Source organism: Oculina patagonica, chromosome 5 (genome assembly GCF_052425735.1).
Source record: "Oculina patagonica isolate OP01 chromosome 5, crgOcupat, whole genome shotgun sequence".
Taxonomy (NCBI): Eukaryota; Metazoa; Cnidaria; class Anthozoa; order Scleractinia; family Oculinidae; genus Oculina; species Oculina patagonica.
In genome coordinates this window covers 18,132,169-18,149,382 of record NC_135762.1, presented here as the reverse complement: position 1 = coordinate 18,149,382, position 17,214 = coordinate 18,132,169, and the positions used below count along the sequence as shown (strand labels likewise).

Genomic DNA, 17,214 nt, shown 5'->3' with positions numbered 1-17,214 from the left:
ATCCCCATACATTTCTTTATATTTCGAACAAACAAACAGTCACGCCGCTTGTATGGGCGCCCTGTGAATTGAACCGCTCACCCGGGAAGACGCAAAAACCTTTTAATAAAAAGCCCTCCACAATATTTTGAATTTATGCCATTGCTGCAGCATCTCAGATTTTTAATGTTTAACTGATGACTGTATTATTCTGTGTCTTGGTCCCTTCTAATTTAACCCCGCCCATTTTTAAAGCGCATAAATTCTTCCAAAAAATAACGATGTTAGATCATCGGAAAATATGAGCCCACCACAAAAAGACTTTTACGGTGTCTGGTTTACATTTTTTGTCCCACTTCGGGATCACATGATTACGGCATCATTACATTACAGAAACATCAACGCAGGACATAAATTGCTTTGGAGAAATTTTTATCCACTGGATACTAACTCAGTGGCCAGACGGTTGTACGTATTGGCCTTCTCGCGGCCCGGTAGAGCGGAAAGTGCGGGACGAGCGCTTGACGTCATTTCTTGCCTGCCGCGGTGATTATGAAACCCCCCATGACGTTTTCCGAATAAGAAAGCTGGCCGACGAGCGCAAAATAATACAACAGATTTTTCAGTCGAAAATGTGCCAACGTTTGCAGGCTACGGGGGCGAAGACGATGGGTAGGTGAGTGTGCACCAAAGATTTCACGGACATTAACCTGCGATCAAAAAAAAAGAAAAAAAGAACGCCTGATCGCAGGTTTCACGAACAGTTTTTGGCAAAAGGCTGCGAAGACCCTGGGATCTAGAGGCAGATTTCGTAAACTATGCCCAGTCTTCCTTTCGGTCGAGGCAACATGGCGGCCGATAGTGATGCACTTTGTGGTGATATCCGGAGGCCTTTAGACCTCGACAAATGTAGTAGAGGCTGGGAAACTCAGAGAGAATTCTCTTACTGGATTCCTAAGGCAGATATTGTCGGCGAGGTGCCAAGAGACCTTCATGGGACTCTGTTTCGAAACGGTCCAGGACTTCGTGAAGTTTACGGCACCCGATTAAAACATCGTAAGTAAATGTTAATTATATTGTCGATTTGTACAAAAGAATGTAGAGATTTGTTGTTCAGAAAGGATAGCGATTTCAAAATACCCGGCCTCTTTATTCACAGGTGTCGGAACGCTTTAAGAACGAGGCATAACACAATAGGCACTTTTGTTATTCAATGAGATCGAGATGCATATAAAATGTTGCCGGAGTTTTCTGAAATCTAGCCCAGAATCGAAAGGTATAGTGGAAACATCCTTACGTTTGTTATCAGTTGGTTAAGATATTTATAAATAAGACAAATCCTCGTTCTTATCAAAGAATTGTGTAAGTGAACATGTATCTACTAATAATTAACAAAGATAAGATCAGAAAACCCCGGGTTTTCAATCGGATGTTTACCTTACAGATATTATATTGTCATGGTACAGACCACCACAGAGTTTTCTATTAAAATTCTTGATATTGGACTCTTTTCCTTTCTGACACAACGGATCTTTGAACGAACTTGTGCGTTAAGTATTGGTTTTTCCCAACGGATGTGAAGTGCTTCTTTGATCTTGCGTACAAACTTTGAAAAAGCCTGTTAGCCTGATCGATGATGTCAAAATTGGCCTTAATCAGGACGTTACAAATCGATCGAAATCGATCATCGAAAACGTAATCGATTAATCGATATTACTCGATAGTATTCGATACTGATCAATCGATTAGTTAAAATAATCGATAAAAATCGATAATCACACGATTTGGTATCGGAGTATCGATTTTGATCGATTACTAGAGCGAAACTTAAATTCATTGGCATCTCAGAATGAAAAAGACGATCCGAAATCAAACGAAAAATAACCACTGTGTCTTACCGTGACCGCCGGTTCTTGATTGGATAACCCAGTGTCATATGGAGCAATGAAAGCTGGAAGATAGCACGAAACGAAACAGACGTACGGAAATGTTACACTTAGGGATCGAACCTGTAACACGCAGATTGAGCGGAAAATTCTTCCATCAAAGCAAGTCTCGGAATATCACGTGGAAACCGAAGAATGGTGGAATCCGTGGAATAAACCCAGTAAACCGAATAAATAATTGCAAGAATATTGAAGAATATTGTTTCCGAGCATAACTGTATTGTGCGTGGATGCTCTCTATATTTGTGGGTTTGTAGAGATGTTTAATTTTTAGACAAGCGCGAAACTCTTGCACAATAACAAACGCCAGGACAAGAAACTTGTTTATTCCACAAATCACAATCCGCGCGGTCAAACTGTTTGAAGAAGACTGGCACTAGTTTTTCCGCTGGCCACTATTGCGAATGCAGCATGGGCTCGTAGAACATGGCGGACGAAGGTTCGAATGAACTTCAAAGGAAAGAAGACGATAAATTAGATTAACTACTTGATAGTAACTTATTTCCTTTTTATTGCGTTGCCTTCGATTTTCCGTCCGTTTGCAGCGTTGATGGAACCTGAACGTACTTATTGTGGTTTTGAGAATCAGATGTTCAATATTTTTCTAAGTAATCGATTTTTTCGATGGCAATTGATAAAAATCGATAGAAACCAATAGAAATCGAACTCTAATTACAAATCGAATCGAAATCGATAATCACAACAACTTTTGCTATAGATTTTTATAGATTTTCGATATTAATCAATTAATTAGTATCGAAAATTATCGAATTTTATCGATTTTTTTAAGTATCGAAATTATCGATTTGTAACGTCCTGCCTTAATACAACTGGGCGTCTATGTCACGCAAGCTAAATCACATCTCGAATTACAGTATTAATAGTTAAATCCCAATTGTAACAATGATGTAGCAGGAAAATATGAGCATAGTTGACAAATATAAAACTCAGTGGACTTTGACTTGTATTAAAAAAATGTGTTTGTCGATAACTTGTTATATTTAATATGTGTGTTTTAAGGTTTTTTGGAAAATTAAATGCATATAAACTATGGAGATCATTGATTTGGCTTGACCTTTTTTGGAAAAACTGCCCCCTGTAAGGTCTATGATAACCTTAATCTCCAAAATTCACTGTGAAGATCATTTGTCGTAAATTTACTAGCCAAGGTAAAGTGTGTGTTTAAGCCTAATGGCCCATCAGGCCAGAGTTTATTCTGGTTTCCATAGCATTATGCCACTAGAAGTACCGTATTTATTCGATTAAGCGCCCAACCTTGAATAAGCGCCCACCTCGAATAAGCGCCCACCCTGAAGGTAGGAAAAGTTAATAAGCGCCCAGCCTTGAATAAGCGCCCACCCCCACCCCACAAAAAAACTTAAGTGCACAAGAAGAGTATTGATTATTGAAATTGACTAAGAACTTTTAAGAAGACTTTCCACATTACCTAGTTTTCTTAGTATTTTACAGAAAATTTCAAGAAGAGTTAAAACTCTGCTTTGGTACACCTTTACGTTGTGTTATTCTTTATTGTTTTGTTACAAAAATAAACTTACTATTTGCTAAAAATCGTAAAAATTTAATAAGCGCCAAGCCTCGAATAAGCGCCCACCTCGAATAAGCGCCCACTCTCAAGGTCCAAAAATTTAATAAGCACCCAGGGCGCTTAATCGAATAAATACGGTATTTCTACTCCCCCACCTCCCTGGATGGGATGCTTGTCCATCGCAGGGTTACCCCCAACAGTAAATTCACTGGTACATTTATACATCTGGGTGGAGAAAGGCACTGTGAGTGAAGCATTTTGCCCAAGAACACAACACATTGCCCCAGCCAGGGGGCACTAACCATTAGGCCACAACATCTCCCAATTCATTAGGCAGCTGTACTTTAACCCTTTAAGTCCCAGTATCATAACACAAATTCTCTTAATACTTCCATATATTTTTCTATAGTATTAGTTGGAGAATTTGTCAAACGCTCAAAGTATTTTTCCTTAAGCTTTAGTGATCATTTTGTCAATTCCTATAACCTGTTCTCTTGTTTATGTACTGATGTTGTAAGGAGAAATTTGATGTTGGCACTCTTGGGACTTAACATGTTAATTACTTCCACCAATCCTTAAAACTGCTGAAATCTTTCTTTGACCTGCAATCTGAACTGTAGTTGAATTTGTCTACTTCCAAATTTTGTGTTTTTAGCAATTGATGGAGATGGAATGATTTGTGCTGTAACGTTCCAAAATGGTCAAGTGCATTTTCGGTCCAAGTTTGTAAACAGTAAACACAGACAAGAAGAAGCTACCGAAAAGAAGTTCCTGTACCATGGCCAAATGGGAACAAAACCGTCCTATTCAACAGTTAAATCTCTTGGAACTCTTCTAAGTACCTGGAAGCTTCCAGAAGTAAAGTTCCGAAATCCTTCCAACACCAACTCATTTTACTGGGGCGGAAAGGTATTGTTGCGAGCTTTGTTCTTGCATTTACAAGTGCAGTAAAATCTGATTACCATATTTATAGGATTAAACTCCGCAGCGTTTATTAAATTTTTTTGTTTTTCAAGTCCGGCGTTTATTTGAGGGCGGCATTTATATAAGGTGGCGTTTATTTAAAATTCAATTTATGTATTTCTAAAAATAGTATGGTAAGTAAACATTTGAATTTTAAAACTTGAAAAATGTAATTATTGCTTGTCTGAAAAGTCGTTTTTAATATCTTAAACCATTGTTACAATCAAGGAAAATATTTTTGAGGCTTGCTCAAACTTGATTATTACTGGATTGCGTTTTGAGTCTATAATTAGAATAAAATTTAATGTGACATCATGGGCGTTTATTTGAGGGCAGCGTTTATTAATATTTCTGCCCAATGTGAGGTGTTTATTTGAGGCCGGCGTTTATTTGAGGGAGGTGTTTAATCAAATAAATACGGTACTTGCATCCTCAATTGCTCAAACTCCCAATAACTAAAAGATAATTTTGCTTCACTGAGTTACACTGCAATGTCTATTCCTGGTTTTTTTATTTTCATTTCCCTTCAAGGAGGTTTCAAAAAAATTGCAATAAAAATTACACTTTATTTTAATGGCCAGCAGCAGTGATAAAAAACAAATACCGTACATGTTTGGTCAACTCCAACAAATTTATCTCCTTAGCTTGTTAACAATTTTACAAATAATGATCCTATATAAACTTGATAAATAATTTTAACAGATCACATCTTCGGTAAACAAATTTGCAGACATTCAGTTTTCAGTACTTTCCAGCTCTTATATACTTTGATGGGTCAGTACTGCAAACATTTATCAGTTGCCACTACAAAAATGGAATCAAACAAATACCCAATCATTGATAAACAAATTGGGGGTCACAGGACTCATTTTTGAGTTATAAGCACTAGAAGTGTAAATTAAGGGTGTTTTTAACAGGTTTTGCTGTGGCTATTGTGACATGTGACGTCATGAAAATGGCCACAACTTGTTTAACAATGATTGGACATTTGTTTGATATCATTATTGTAGTAGCAACTGATAAAGATTTGTATTAAAGACCCATCAAAGTAGAAGAGCTGGAAAGTGCTGAAAACCATTGTGGGTCCACTTAATTTTGGTCACCGACTTTTATCCCACTGATTTTTTTGACTGCCAGGTATCATTGAAATCATTTGCATCTTTGCCGCAAAATAATTCTCCTTAAATAATTTGTGACATTAAACCCTTGGAAATTTTTTTCCAAAAGTGAATTAGCGTCAACTAGATATACCACCAAATTCTTGAAATTGACATCAAAGGAAATATACGGACTTCACTTAGGAGAATTAACATGCTGATATTTTAATGTACTATAATTTTCTATTTGTGGCTAGGTTATAACATGTTATGAAACAGGCGTGCCATATTGTTTGGACCCTCACACACTCGAGACGCTGGGTCCAGAGTATCTGAATGGTCACCTAAACTTTGGATGCTTTGCTGCACATTTCAGAATTGATTCTGAAAGAAAGGTGAGCGCTAGCTTTAAGTTTTGTGTAACACTGAATTTATAAAGTGTGGATCTTGTAGCACATGCTCAAATTGAAGGGCTTGGTGAATGAAACCAGCAAAGCTTAAGAATGCCGGTCTCTAAGAATCAGACAATTTCTCGATTTTTTGGCAAGAGTGGGAAATTCGATTTCTTTCATATTTTAATGTTAGATAGGCTAGGGTATAGCTTAAATCACTGTATAGTTTTATCGTTTAAATATCCTTTTATTTTAAAGAAAAATGCAGATAACAAAAATCCGTTAAAATCGTCATTTGAGTCGCTAAATTATTCATGATTTTTGCACGAGTTTGAGAGCCTCGCGTGCAAAAACAAATCACTCTACCGTCTTTTAAACACTCAAACCATAGTTAGCAATCTCTAAACATCTACTGAAATGATTTTGGGAAATATTGCGTTGTTCTTTGTAGACAAAATAATTTTATTTCGAAGGTATACAATTCACTGCCGTAAAAGTACTTGGTAAATAAAATTAATTTTCGCCATGTGCGAAACCTTCAAATCGTTTAAGCTTCTGGTGGTTGAATGTTAGAAGAATGGTGTATAAATCCCTGTAAAAATTTCTCCGGGCAAATGATTAAAAGCGACGTGAGATCTTTTCGAATTCGGTTAAATATGCAAATATCTGACCTTCCGCGGTCAACTTTGAAGTTACGGGTCAGACCGTAACTTCAAACCAAATTAAGACCAAATTAAGCATATGAGAAAAATATGTAATTTTCTAACCTTTATCTGCTGTAAAAGGTAGGTTCGAAGGCCATTTTAGCATGATTACGGCTCTTATCATTCGGCGCATCTGAGCTTCGTTTTAAGTCTGCACCGAGGCCAACTGTCAACGTGCAACAGTGGTCTAAAGCCAACGAATCTTTCATCAACTTTCGGCGCATATCGTCACTAGTGCATCTTCTTCGACAGCTTTGTCATTTGTTTAGTATTGTTTGGTTTATAGTCCACAAGTATAATACATCTGATCGCTGCTAAAATGACACAATAATGTTGACGCTTATCTTTGCAGTGCACGAAGTCACGTATCCGTTTGTTCGTCACGCAAGTCATGGGGATTTAGCAGGTGGCGGGGGGAGGGAGGGTGGATTAGGGCGTAATTTGTTGTGAAAAGCTCGACTGAACGATCCTTTATTATAAACTAGACTTAACGAATTCCTAGGTAAAATGAACGATACTCTTTGCTACAGTTATAATAAAATACGTAAAAAAGAAATTGGGTATAACAAAACTTCGATTCGTAACAGTGAACACATTTTTGCGTGTCTCTTAATTAACATACGATATACAACCTTTACCCTTATATCAAGGTTCAACTGTCCATAATCTAGCCTTGGAACACATACAGGACTGATTTAAGAAAAAGAAAACGTGTATTAGAATAGTTTTGGTTTTCTTTGCTTGCGTTATCTATTCTTTACCCTGAACCGCGAATTTATCACTGGTTACATGCTAACGCTTTTAATATTCTTAGTTACAAGAGCTTTTCGGGGCCTTACCAAAATCGTAGAACAAACACCTCAGTTGAATAGCTTGTCCAAGGTTATAACAGCATGCCAATAATTGGTTAATCGACTAGGCATGGCTGCTGGTAGGAGTTCAGTTCTCTACGGGTAGGTGCTGCGCCCAACAGAATACGGTGCTCTTTGTGACTAAGGGCCTGTTTACAAGCAGGCGGGTAACCCTAGCACATAGCGCCTTGTAAACGTTCAGCTAGGGATAACTCGCCTACCCGGGACAACTTTATTTTGGCTCCAAAAAGCTAAATATGTTTAAAAACACCGACAAAAACAGCGAATTGTGACCAAGAAACATCGTGTTTATTCACAATTTGTCGTATTTTTGCACTGGAACGGAATTATTTTCGAATAACAGTTTCTAACAACAAAATTTTACAAGGTTAACTGAAGCGTAACCGGTGTAAGTTGAGCCGGGTAAGTAGGGTTACTCTACCTGCGAATTTTGCTTGTAAACCCGGGCTATCTTCTAACCCTCCTTCTAGGTTCACCTAGGGTTACCCTACCTGCTTGTAAACAGGCCCTAAAGGGATGAGCAAAATCAGCTCACCTTTAACATACTGATAAATACAGTCGGAAATGTTAAAAAATGCGCTGTATTTAAAATGATGGGCAACACTTAGGTACTGGTAATTTTTACTTTTTTGGTTGGAGAGGGGGAGTGAGGTGGGGGAAGCGCGTCGGAGGAGATTATACCTTTATTCATATATAATACATTAACTAATCATTATGGTGCAAACTGGAAACAGTGGTCTCGGCTCAAATTTTATACGCACTTCCATCCTCCACTTATCTTATTTTGAAAACAAATAAGTAGCGCACCCACCCAGCAATCCCTCACGAAACATATGGAGGGGCACTCCCATAAATTTCGAATAGGGTTTAAGGGTAAAGAAAGCGAACATTGATACCCCTTTTAAGGCCCAAAACCGAAAAAAAACAATCTATTCAATTTGAGAAAAAGCGTTCCGTGCCGACACAAATAACGGCTAACCGCACACGGCAAAACACAAATCTTTATAAAATCGCTTTACTAATACTTGAACAAAGAGTTCAGTTTTAAGATACCTTTTTTTCGTTTAGCTGGGCGTTTATTTTAGCTGATAGAATTTAGGTACCCTATCTAAGGATCACACCCGGAACACATTGCCAAAATGATACCCTACTTATGGCCCGAGAATCTCAAAAAATATTCCCTATCCCGGAGTTTTCAGAGCAACTCTCACCCGGACGATCACACTTTACGACCTGATACTGGGTTCAAACCATTTACGTCTTTACTATATTAAGACTGTATAACGAAGTTTTCAAGAGCTGCCTTTTAACACCAAACAAATAGCTAGCTTCTGAAGTTTGGTTTTTCACGGGAAAGAGTCATGTTTAGAGTAAACTAAATTAATACTGGGACTTGTGACTGCTGATGTCCTTCTCACACGACAGTAGAGGAATGATTTCAGTGTGACGCTTTCGATCTTTAGAATCAAAACCGCAAACTCCACGAACAAGGGCCTTAAAAGAACTGCAACAACCTTCCATTTCCAGTGAAATAAACTGAACTTTGAAAAAAATTGTTCATGCGCTGCCTTTAAGCAAACAGACGGTGCCAATAACTAGCACGACCAAGGTTTTGTTTACTTAGGAAGCCACTAAATTAAAAATTTTGCGATTTTTTCACACGCCGAATTGCCATAGCAATTTGCTTATCCTTTTTAGCATAGAGTTTTAGCACTGAGTTGTTTTAACATGTTTTAATTTCGTTTGAACTTCAAATTAGTTATTGTTGAATTTAGACATCATGAATTCGACAGTATGTTCAAAACGGCACCCCAAGAAAGTACTTTGTTACAGGTTGACGAATGACCACCCGAAGCCACAGGTCACCCAGATTTACCGTAGGGCGAAAAAAATGGCGATGCAATGTTTTTATTAAGTTGCCACTCGATGACGAAAAAAAAAATCAAAACTTATCGTTACTTCTATCATTAACCATTTATACAGGACATGCGATATTTGGTTAGGTATCTTTGTGAAAAAAAAAAAAAAAAAAACTTTGCTAACCAAACAACCAAGAACCCCCCGGCCCCCACCCCCTAACCCCCCAAAAAACATAGACGCGAGTTTTTCTCTTCGTTTTCGGTTCTACAATAAAAAAGGGAATAACTGATTAAAAACTCTACCTGTTTTGTAAAGATTTATACCCCCCTTCCACCCCCCGTTATTACAACCAAGCCCGCGCGAGCAACCGAATTCGCGAACAGTTGCATTACACTGTACCAAACGCTTATCACCTGACAGTACGTGTGCTTTATCTTGTCTGCCTAAAGATATCACTGTACTTGTTGTTGTTGTTGTTGTTGTTGCTGCTGGCTAGAGTACGTACTTGTCATAAAGTATTAAATCAAGCATTTCCGCATATTCAACCTTTCCCACACACAGTATTGCGTGACGAACAGACGGCGTATTGCAAGATGGGACTGTAAGCTACTGTAAGCGCCGACATCATGCCGTTCAGCGATCAGATGTTATTTTTTTTGTGTGTACTATTAACGAGGCAATACTAACAATCGGCTATGCCGTCGAAGAAGATGCAGTGGTGACGAGAAGCGCCGAAAATTGATCACAGATTGGATTTCGACCACTAAATATGTTGACAGTTGGCGGGGTGAATAGGACATACTTACACAAACGAAGCTCAAATTACTACGGATGCTTAGAGCCGGAATCGTGCTTAAAAGGCCTTCCGACCTGTTTTTTACAGCAGGTTAAGGTTAGAACATTTCATAATGTTTTTGTGTGTGATTATTTTGACCCAAAATGGGTTAAGACTTGTGCACGGATTGAAATATTCATGTCATTCATGTCTGACCCGTAACTTCAAAGTTGACCGCGGAAGGTCAAATATTTGCATATTTAACCGAATTCAAAAAGCTCTCACCTCGCTTTAATCATTTGCCCGGAGAAATTTTTACAGGGATTAATACACCATTCTTCTAACATTCAACCACCAGAAGCTTAAACGATTTGAAGGTTTCGCACATGGTGAAAATTAATTTTATTTATCAAGTACTTTTACGGCAGTGAATTGTATGCCTTCGAAATAAAATTATTTTGTCTACAAAGAACAACGCAATATTTCCCAAAATCATTTCAGTAGATGTTTAGAGATTGCTAACTATGGTTTGAGTGTTTAAAAGACGGCAGAGTGATTTGTTTTTGCGCGAGGCTCTCAAACTCGTGCAAAAATCATGAATAATTTAGCGCTTCAAATGACGATTTTAAAGGATTTTTGTTATTTGCATTTTTCTTTAAAATAAAAGGATATTCCATCGAAAGAACTATACAGTGATTTAAGTTATACCCTAGCCTATCTAACATAAAAGTATGAAAGAAATCGAAGTTCCATCCTCTTGCCACTAAATGTTGGATAATAAGCGACCGGCATTCTTAACTTGTTTCAACTTCTTTTTTTGCGAATCGGAATTGTTTTGGCACCCTTTTTCCACCGAGCCATTTCAATCAGTTGCAAAGTTGTTCTGCCTAAATGAGCCTGTGTAAATACAGTTATGATAATTATTATATCATTACTTGTCTTATTTAACATTAAAATTATAATTATTATTTGACCACGAGCCTGGGTTTCCATGTTGTGTGAATAGTCAATGAGCTTACTATTCCTCACAGAAAATGAGGGCAGGCAGTCTGTATTCTCGTCCCCAGAGCTGCTTGTCCCTGTTAGTCAGCAGAGCATGAGCACGAGAAGCAAGTTGTTCTGGGGACACATGATTTGATTGGCTGGATTTTGACAAAAGGAACAGCAGATCAAATGAACCATTTAAAAATCCCTATGTTTATGTGAGAGTTTAGGTTGATTTGATTGGCTAGATATCAAATCAGGTATCCCCAGAGCCACTTGTCTAAACTCGTGTAAACAAAGGGATTTTTTAATGGTTGATTTGATCGGCTGTTCCTTTGTTAAAATCCAGCCAATCAAATCAGGTGTCCCCGGGGCCACTTGTTTCTTGTGCAAAGGCTTTGCTGGCTAAGAGGAACAAGCAGCTCTGGGGTCGAAAACAAGGCAATCTGTTGTTGTTTTTGGTAGACACTGTTAGTAAAGGATTGCAGTCCTAAACCTACAATTTTATGCATTGTTAGCTAAAATCAATTTCGTTTTCTCTTTCAAGTGCAACATGGGTGCAGGTCCAGGGGGGGGGGAGAGGTAAGGAAGACCAAACTTGAGAGAGAGGTAAAATTGAGCCTAGAAAAAGTAGGGACTGTATATGATCTGGCATTTTTGTTTTTTACTTTTTCAGCGACTTGTTTGCATAAGCCTACGTCCAGGATTTTCACAAAAACCAAGCCTAGCAGTTTATGAATTTGACCCGTCATGGCATCTATGTCAGAAGCAAATCCATCACATTGAAGGTCTGAATTACGGTCACGACTTTGTCCTGTTACCTGATTACTACGTGTTTCACATGACACCCTTTGTCAAGGGATCATGGTGGATAGCTTCAAAGATCTTGTTAGGGTGGAGTTCACCAGGAGATGAGATGAGGTATCACCCGGAGCTGCCTTCGCGCTTTGTTATCATACCACGGCATGGGAGTGGTGATAGTGCAGGGGTAATATTTGTGGATACAGAGCCGTGCCATGTAAGTTCATAGTTAGGTTGCTTCATTTCCACAGTTTCAGGGACCTGGGAGGGGGGGGGGTTCAGGGGATTTGTTAAGGTTTGGAGCAGGTGGGCATGAGGGTTTTGCACCCGAGCAGAGTATCAGAAGTTTACGCGCTTCCTTCTTCGGTAAAGTAAATTCAGTTCAAATGTTAAAAACAGCCGGGCAAAGCTGTGTTCACAGCTGGTCAATTTGCCCGGTTGCTGGCCCTTTATGAAACCCCTGGGGGTGAGTCACCTTTGATTGGCCAATTCAAACAAAAGTCACCACTGTTCCAGCCCTGAGGGCACCTCTCTTTGATTGGCTGGTCAAACAAAATCCATTAAAAATATGTCAAAAACTTTTGTTTGTGGATGCAGGGTCTTGCCACTGTTACATACTTGGGGGGACTCCCCTTTGATTGGCCAGTTCATCTAAATTCAGCAAAAAGATGTCAAAACCTTTAAATCGATAAGGGCAGGGTGGGGGGGGGGGAGCTTACCATGTCAGTTTAAAAGTCGCTTCATTTCCACAGTTTCCACAGTTCCAGGCCAGGGGAGGGGGATAGTTCCCTTTGATTGGCCAGACAAAAACCATAAAAAAGATGTCAAAAAGGCAACAACTTTCCCAAGTGGCAATGGTGCAACGTGCAGTACTGCAATTATTAAGTAAAGTTAAAGAAGCTATGTCTTTCCAAATGTCTCAAATCGATGAAAACCTCAAAATAATAGCTTACCCAGGTAGGAAAGCACCCAAGAGGCAATAATACAGTAAACACCCGCGTAGAACCTAGTGATTTAAGAACCTACAGGCTGAAATTGGGCATTTTAATACCCAAATATATAAGAACCTATTTAGGCTGGCAAAGAACAATAGGTTCTTATACAAAAAACACTCTTATTTTGTAGCCAAAATACTGGATTTTAATTGATAGAAATTGTAAAATTTCTGAGAAACACCATGAAAATTATTTGTTTAATTGAAAATCTTTTAAATACAGAGTATAGAATACTGTATAAAATTATACTGGTGTAGTCTTTATATTGCTGTTAACAATTTACATTATTATCAAATACAACTGTAAATATGCTAGCCTATGATACTGAATTTATTATTGTTTAAAAAATAAGGCTTGGCATTTTTGTGGTTTAAAATACAAATGTTCAATCGTTATGACATACTAGTACTACAGTTGCTCTCTGAATGGTATCACTATGACAACTCCTACAAATAAGAACCTACTAAGAACCCAATCAGCCTGAGTTCGGAAAAACTACCCCAAAATATAAGAACCCATTCAGCCTGAACCCAAAAATTCTAGGTTCTTATACGCGGGTGTTTACTGTAAACCAACAATAAGCAAGGATAGTAACGATTGGGAATTAAGACAGATTACGAACGCTCTTTTTTTCAAAATTCACCTGAAATTCTGTTTAAAAAGCACATGATATTTGTTGCATTACAACCCAACGACAAAAAGAAAGAAGAAGGCGTGTTTTGTATGTCAAAACAATATTTCTTTTCAGTAATGGCAAAAAAGATTTTGGAATCCAAACAGTGGGATACAGCTGTACTTCAGTTTGCATTCTTAATGTCAGTGTCTAATCCTTCAGTTGGTGAAAAACAGTAGCTTTGATTAATAACCCCCGATCAAGAAACTTTCTGCCTTGGGTTTCAGATTTTCCATTTTGGCACAGCCCAGCAGCATGGAAAGACGATCGAATTTTCCGCTGTGTGTTTAGACACCAAGTTTGACATGACATTTGACAGCGAGATTTGGCTGAGCAACACGTCCGTGGCCCCAGGCCTTGCTCACAACTTTACCATAGACCTGGCTGCCAAGCGTTGCACTCGAACTCAAATAGATCGTGCGAGCGTGGAATTCCCCTCCACGCATCCTTACAGGCACGGAATGCGTGGCACGCGTTATAACTACTTCATGGCGTGCGACAGACCTGGGTTTAACCTCCCTTACAGGGATGTGGTCAAGGTGAGAAAAATAACTTAGTTGACACGGCGGTGAAGGTCAAGCCTTGGTCGTTCCAGGCTAGGGGTAGGGCGGAGATGGGGGGGGGGGGAGGGAGGGCATTTTGAAGCACTTTAAACTCGCCTCCCACAAAAGTGGCCCCGAGTTCGATTCCCGGACTCGGTGTCATTTTGTGGGTCGAGTCTGTTGTTGGTTCTCGTCCTTGCTCCGAGGGTTTTTCTCCGGGTTCTCCGGTTGTCCTCCCTTTTGAAAAAAACAACATCCTTAAATTCCAATTCGACCAGCATAGAGGACCCGCGCTAAACCAGCTAGAGCTGACGCGGCTTTCTTTGTCATTATAGTAATTTATTTAGTATCGCCAGGGGAAATTCAAAATGTCGACATTCAACTGAAAAGGAGCAATAAACGAATAAAAAATCAAACACCGATCTTTGCTTGTTATCAGTATCGTGGTGAAGAAAAGAATTTTCATTTTTAGAGAAGGAAAATATGATGGATTCGGGGGGCTAAAACAGCCACGAAAGGTTTACCATACGAAACAGCGCCGCGCGTGAGAGAATATATGAAGAAAAAGGCTTTGCGGGATAAATCATCAATAAACAAAGATGTTTTATTATACACTTAACGACTGTTCCCGAGGGAAACAAAAATAACTGGTTTCCCGAGGGATCAGTTTTTAAGTGTTTTGTTATACAGTAAGACAAAGACTTCGAAAAATCGTCGGTCAACTTTCGCGGGCAAGATTGTACTGTTACCCTCTGACGTCATAGATTATGCATGCATGATATGTTGCCCGCTCAGAGACTTTTGGCGGGAAACAGTTTTTATTGTGAGATGTCATGTGATCTCGAATTAGCCAATAAGAGCGCGCGCTGTTGGGGAAAAATTTCTAGCTATATATCAATTTACTTTGTTTTACAGTTAAACGCTGAAAGCGGCCAGCGTCAAGTCTGGTACTCTCACGGCTGCCTCGGCGAACCTGTGTTCGTGCCCCGACTGGGTTACGAGTCCTGGCGAGAAGGCGACGAAGATGATGGATACGTCATCGTTCAGGTGTATATACCTGAGAGGCACGTAACCGAGTTTTGCGTGCTTGACGCTAAGGATGTTGGGAAGGGACCTCTGGCGAGGATCAAATTGAAGCACCATGTTCCTTATGGTTTTCATGGCACATTTACCCCTGAGGTCTTCACGAATGGACCCAGGCTGGTTTCTAAGCTGTGACAAAGGACATTGAAGTTCTACAAGAGCTGTGCTTTCGAGAACGCTAAAAAGCAAAGAGGTGCAAAAGTTAAATTATTTGATTCCATCAAGCCTTTCGAAAGAACGTCTGTTGTTCTCTGGTGGCGTGCAGTATTTTTAATTTATATTTAAATTATTTTAATTGGGGTCATGATGGATCAAACACAAGAGACAGCGTTTTATCGTTTGTTTTAAGTTGGAAAATTATTAATGCGAAAATAAAACAAGGTGTTCGGAACAAAATAATCTAGGTCTTTTGAACATTTGGTGATATGCAATTCTAAATTATGTTTTACAATTTGTTTGTTTGTTTTTCTCGTTCGGCCTTTTTGTATTACTGGGGCTTGCAATGAGACATGTAGATAAAAACTTATTACACAATATGAAAAATACAATTGTGAACAAAACGTAACTTGACTTTTAACTTTTGTGCGAGTTGTTTTCTAAAGCAACTTTTCTCTGGCTAGAAATTAAAAACATTGGTCAATCCAATGCAGTTTCATGCGGTCTGTGGGTTTCAGGCAGTGTAAACACCTGGCCCCAGCTGTTCAAAGGATGAGCAACGCTATCCACCGGTTAAATCACTATCCAGTGGAAAGCATAGTATGTTTTGTCAACACTTATCCACTGGATAGCGATTTATCCAGTGGATAGCGTTATCCACCCTTTGAACAAATGGGCCCTGAGCGTTTATTAAAGCATACCGTAATAGTTCTATTAAGCCCTCTCCCCTCCCCTTCCCCACTGCCTGGAAGGTCAATGTATTTACTCTATTACGCCCCCCCCCCCTTCCGAGACGGTGATTCGACTGGTTTATGTTGAGGTTCTTTCAGCAAACAAATATTAATGCATCACCCCCTCGCCACACCCCCCTCCCGCCCCTCCTCGCAATTACCTCGTTCAGACTCACAAAAATTTTCGCTCGTTTTCCCCGCAATCTTAAAAATCTGACCAGCCATGCAACTGACTAACCAACCATCATCTTTTAAAGGTGATGTTACAAGGGACAACTTGCAACAACGATTTTTCGCGCAACACCGCGTCAACTTTTCGTTTATGTTAAACGAGTCAACTTTTTGCGCAACGTCGTGCAAAATGAACTTGGCAACATGCATGTTACATGAGACGATTTTTAGCGCAACGCCAACTCGCGACATTTCGCGCGCACGTCCAGGCCATGTTGAACAGAACTCTGGGAAGGTGTTGCGCGAAAAATTGACGGCGACCCTGTTACACGAGTCAACTTTCTAAATATTCGTCATCTTGCGTTGCGAGTTTTTGACTTGAGTTCAGAAACTCGCAACGTGTTGCCGAGTCGAAAGCTGCGCGAAAAATCGTCCCCGGTACCATGTTAAACGGTGAACGACTTTTCGCGCAACAATGTTGCGCGAAAAGTCGTTGTTGCAAGTTGTCCCGTCTAACACCACCTAAAGTTGAAGTACTGCAGAATCCAGATTTCTCGAACCCTCTCGATTTCCTGAACCACTTTTCGTTTCCCTTGGATAGTACTTCTCTTTAATTTTATCCGTGATTTCTAGAACCTCCCTATTTCCCGAATCCATTTTCGTTTCCCTTGGATAGTACTTCTCTGTAATTTCACCCCCGATTTCTCGAATCAATTTTCGTTTCCCTTGGATAGCACTTCTGTTAATTTTACCGCGATATCTCGAACCTCTCGATTACTCGAATCAATTTTCGTTTCCCTTGGATAGTACTTCTGTTAATTTTACCGCGATATCTCGAACCTCCCGATTACTCGAATCAATTTTCGTTTCCCTTGGATAGTACTTCTGTTAATTTTACCGCGATTTCTCGAACCTCTCGATTTCTAGAATCAATTTTCGTTTCC

The 17,214-nt window shown here is 39.3% G+C and overlaps 2 protein-coding genes across 2 annotated transcripts in view; one reads left to right on the top strand and one right to left on the bottom strand.

Moving 5' to 3' along the window:
* Positions 1-17,214, bottom strand: part of LOC144653077 (proton-coupled zinc antiporter SLC30A9, mitochondrial-like) — an 81,929-nt gene that overhangs the window by 26,111 nt on the left and 38,604 nt on the right. The window lies entirely within an intron of this gene.
* On the top strand, positions 755-15,569 carry LOC144653067 (apocarotenoid-15,15'-oxygenase-like). Its single transcript, XM_078512980.1, has 6 exons — positions 755-1,035; positions 4,127-4,380; positions 5,789-5,926; positions 11,795-12,136; positions 13,815-14,126; positions 15,045-15,569. Exons 1-6 carry the CDS (start codon positions 798-800, stop codon positions 15,345-15,347), a joined length of 1,587 nt encoding a protein of 528 aa, XP_078369106.1. The 5' UTR covers positions 755-797; the 3' UTR covers positions 15,348-15,569.

Bases quoted from the DNA above. Each gene is read 5' to 3' on its own strand.
- LOC144653067 (XM_078512980.1), top strand. From the start codon at position 798: ATGCCCAGTCTTCCTTTCGGTCGAGGCAACATGGCGGCCGATAGTGAT. The intron at 1,036-4,126 runs GTAAGTAAATGT...TTGTGTTTTTAG, and splicing joins CGGCACCCGATTAAAACATC to CAATTGATGGAGATGGAATG. The intron at 14,127-15,044 runs GTGAGAAAAATA...TTTGTTTTACAG, and splicing joins CTTACAGGGATGTGGTCAAG to TTAAACGCTGAAAGCGGCCA.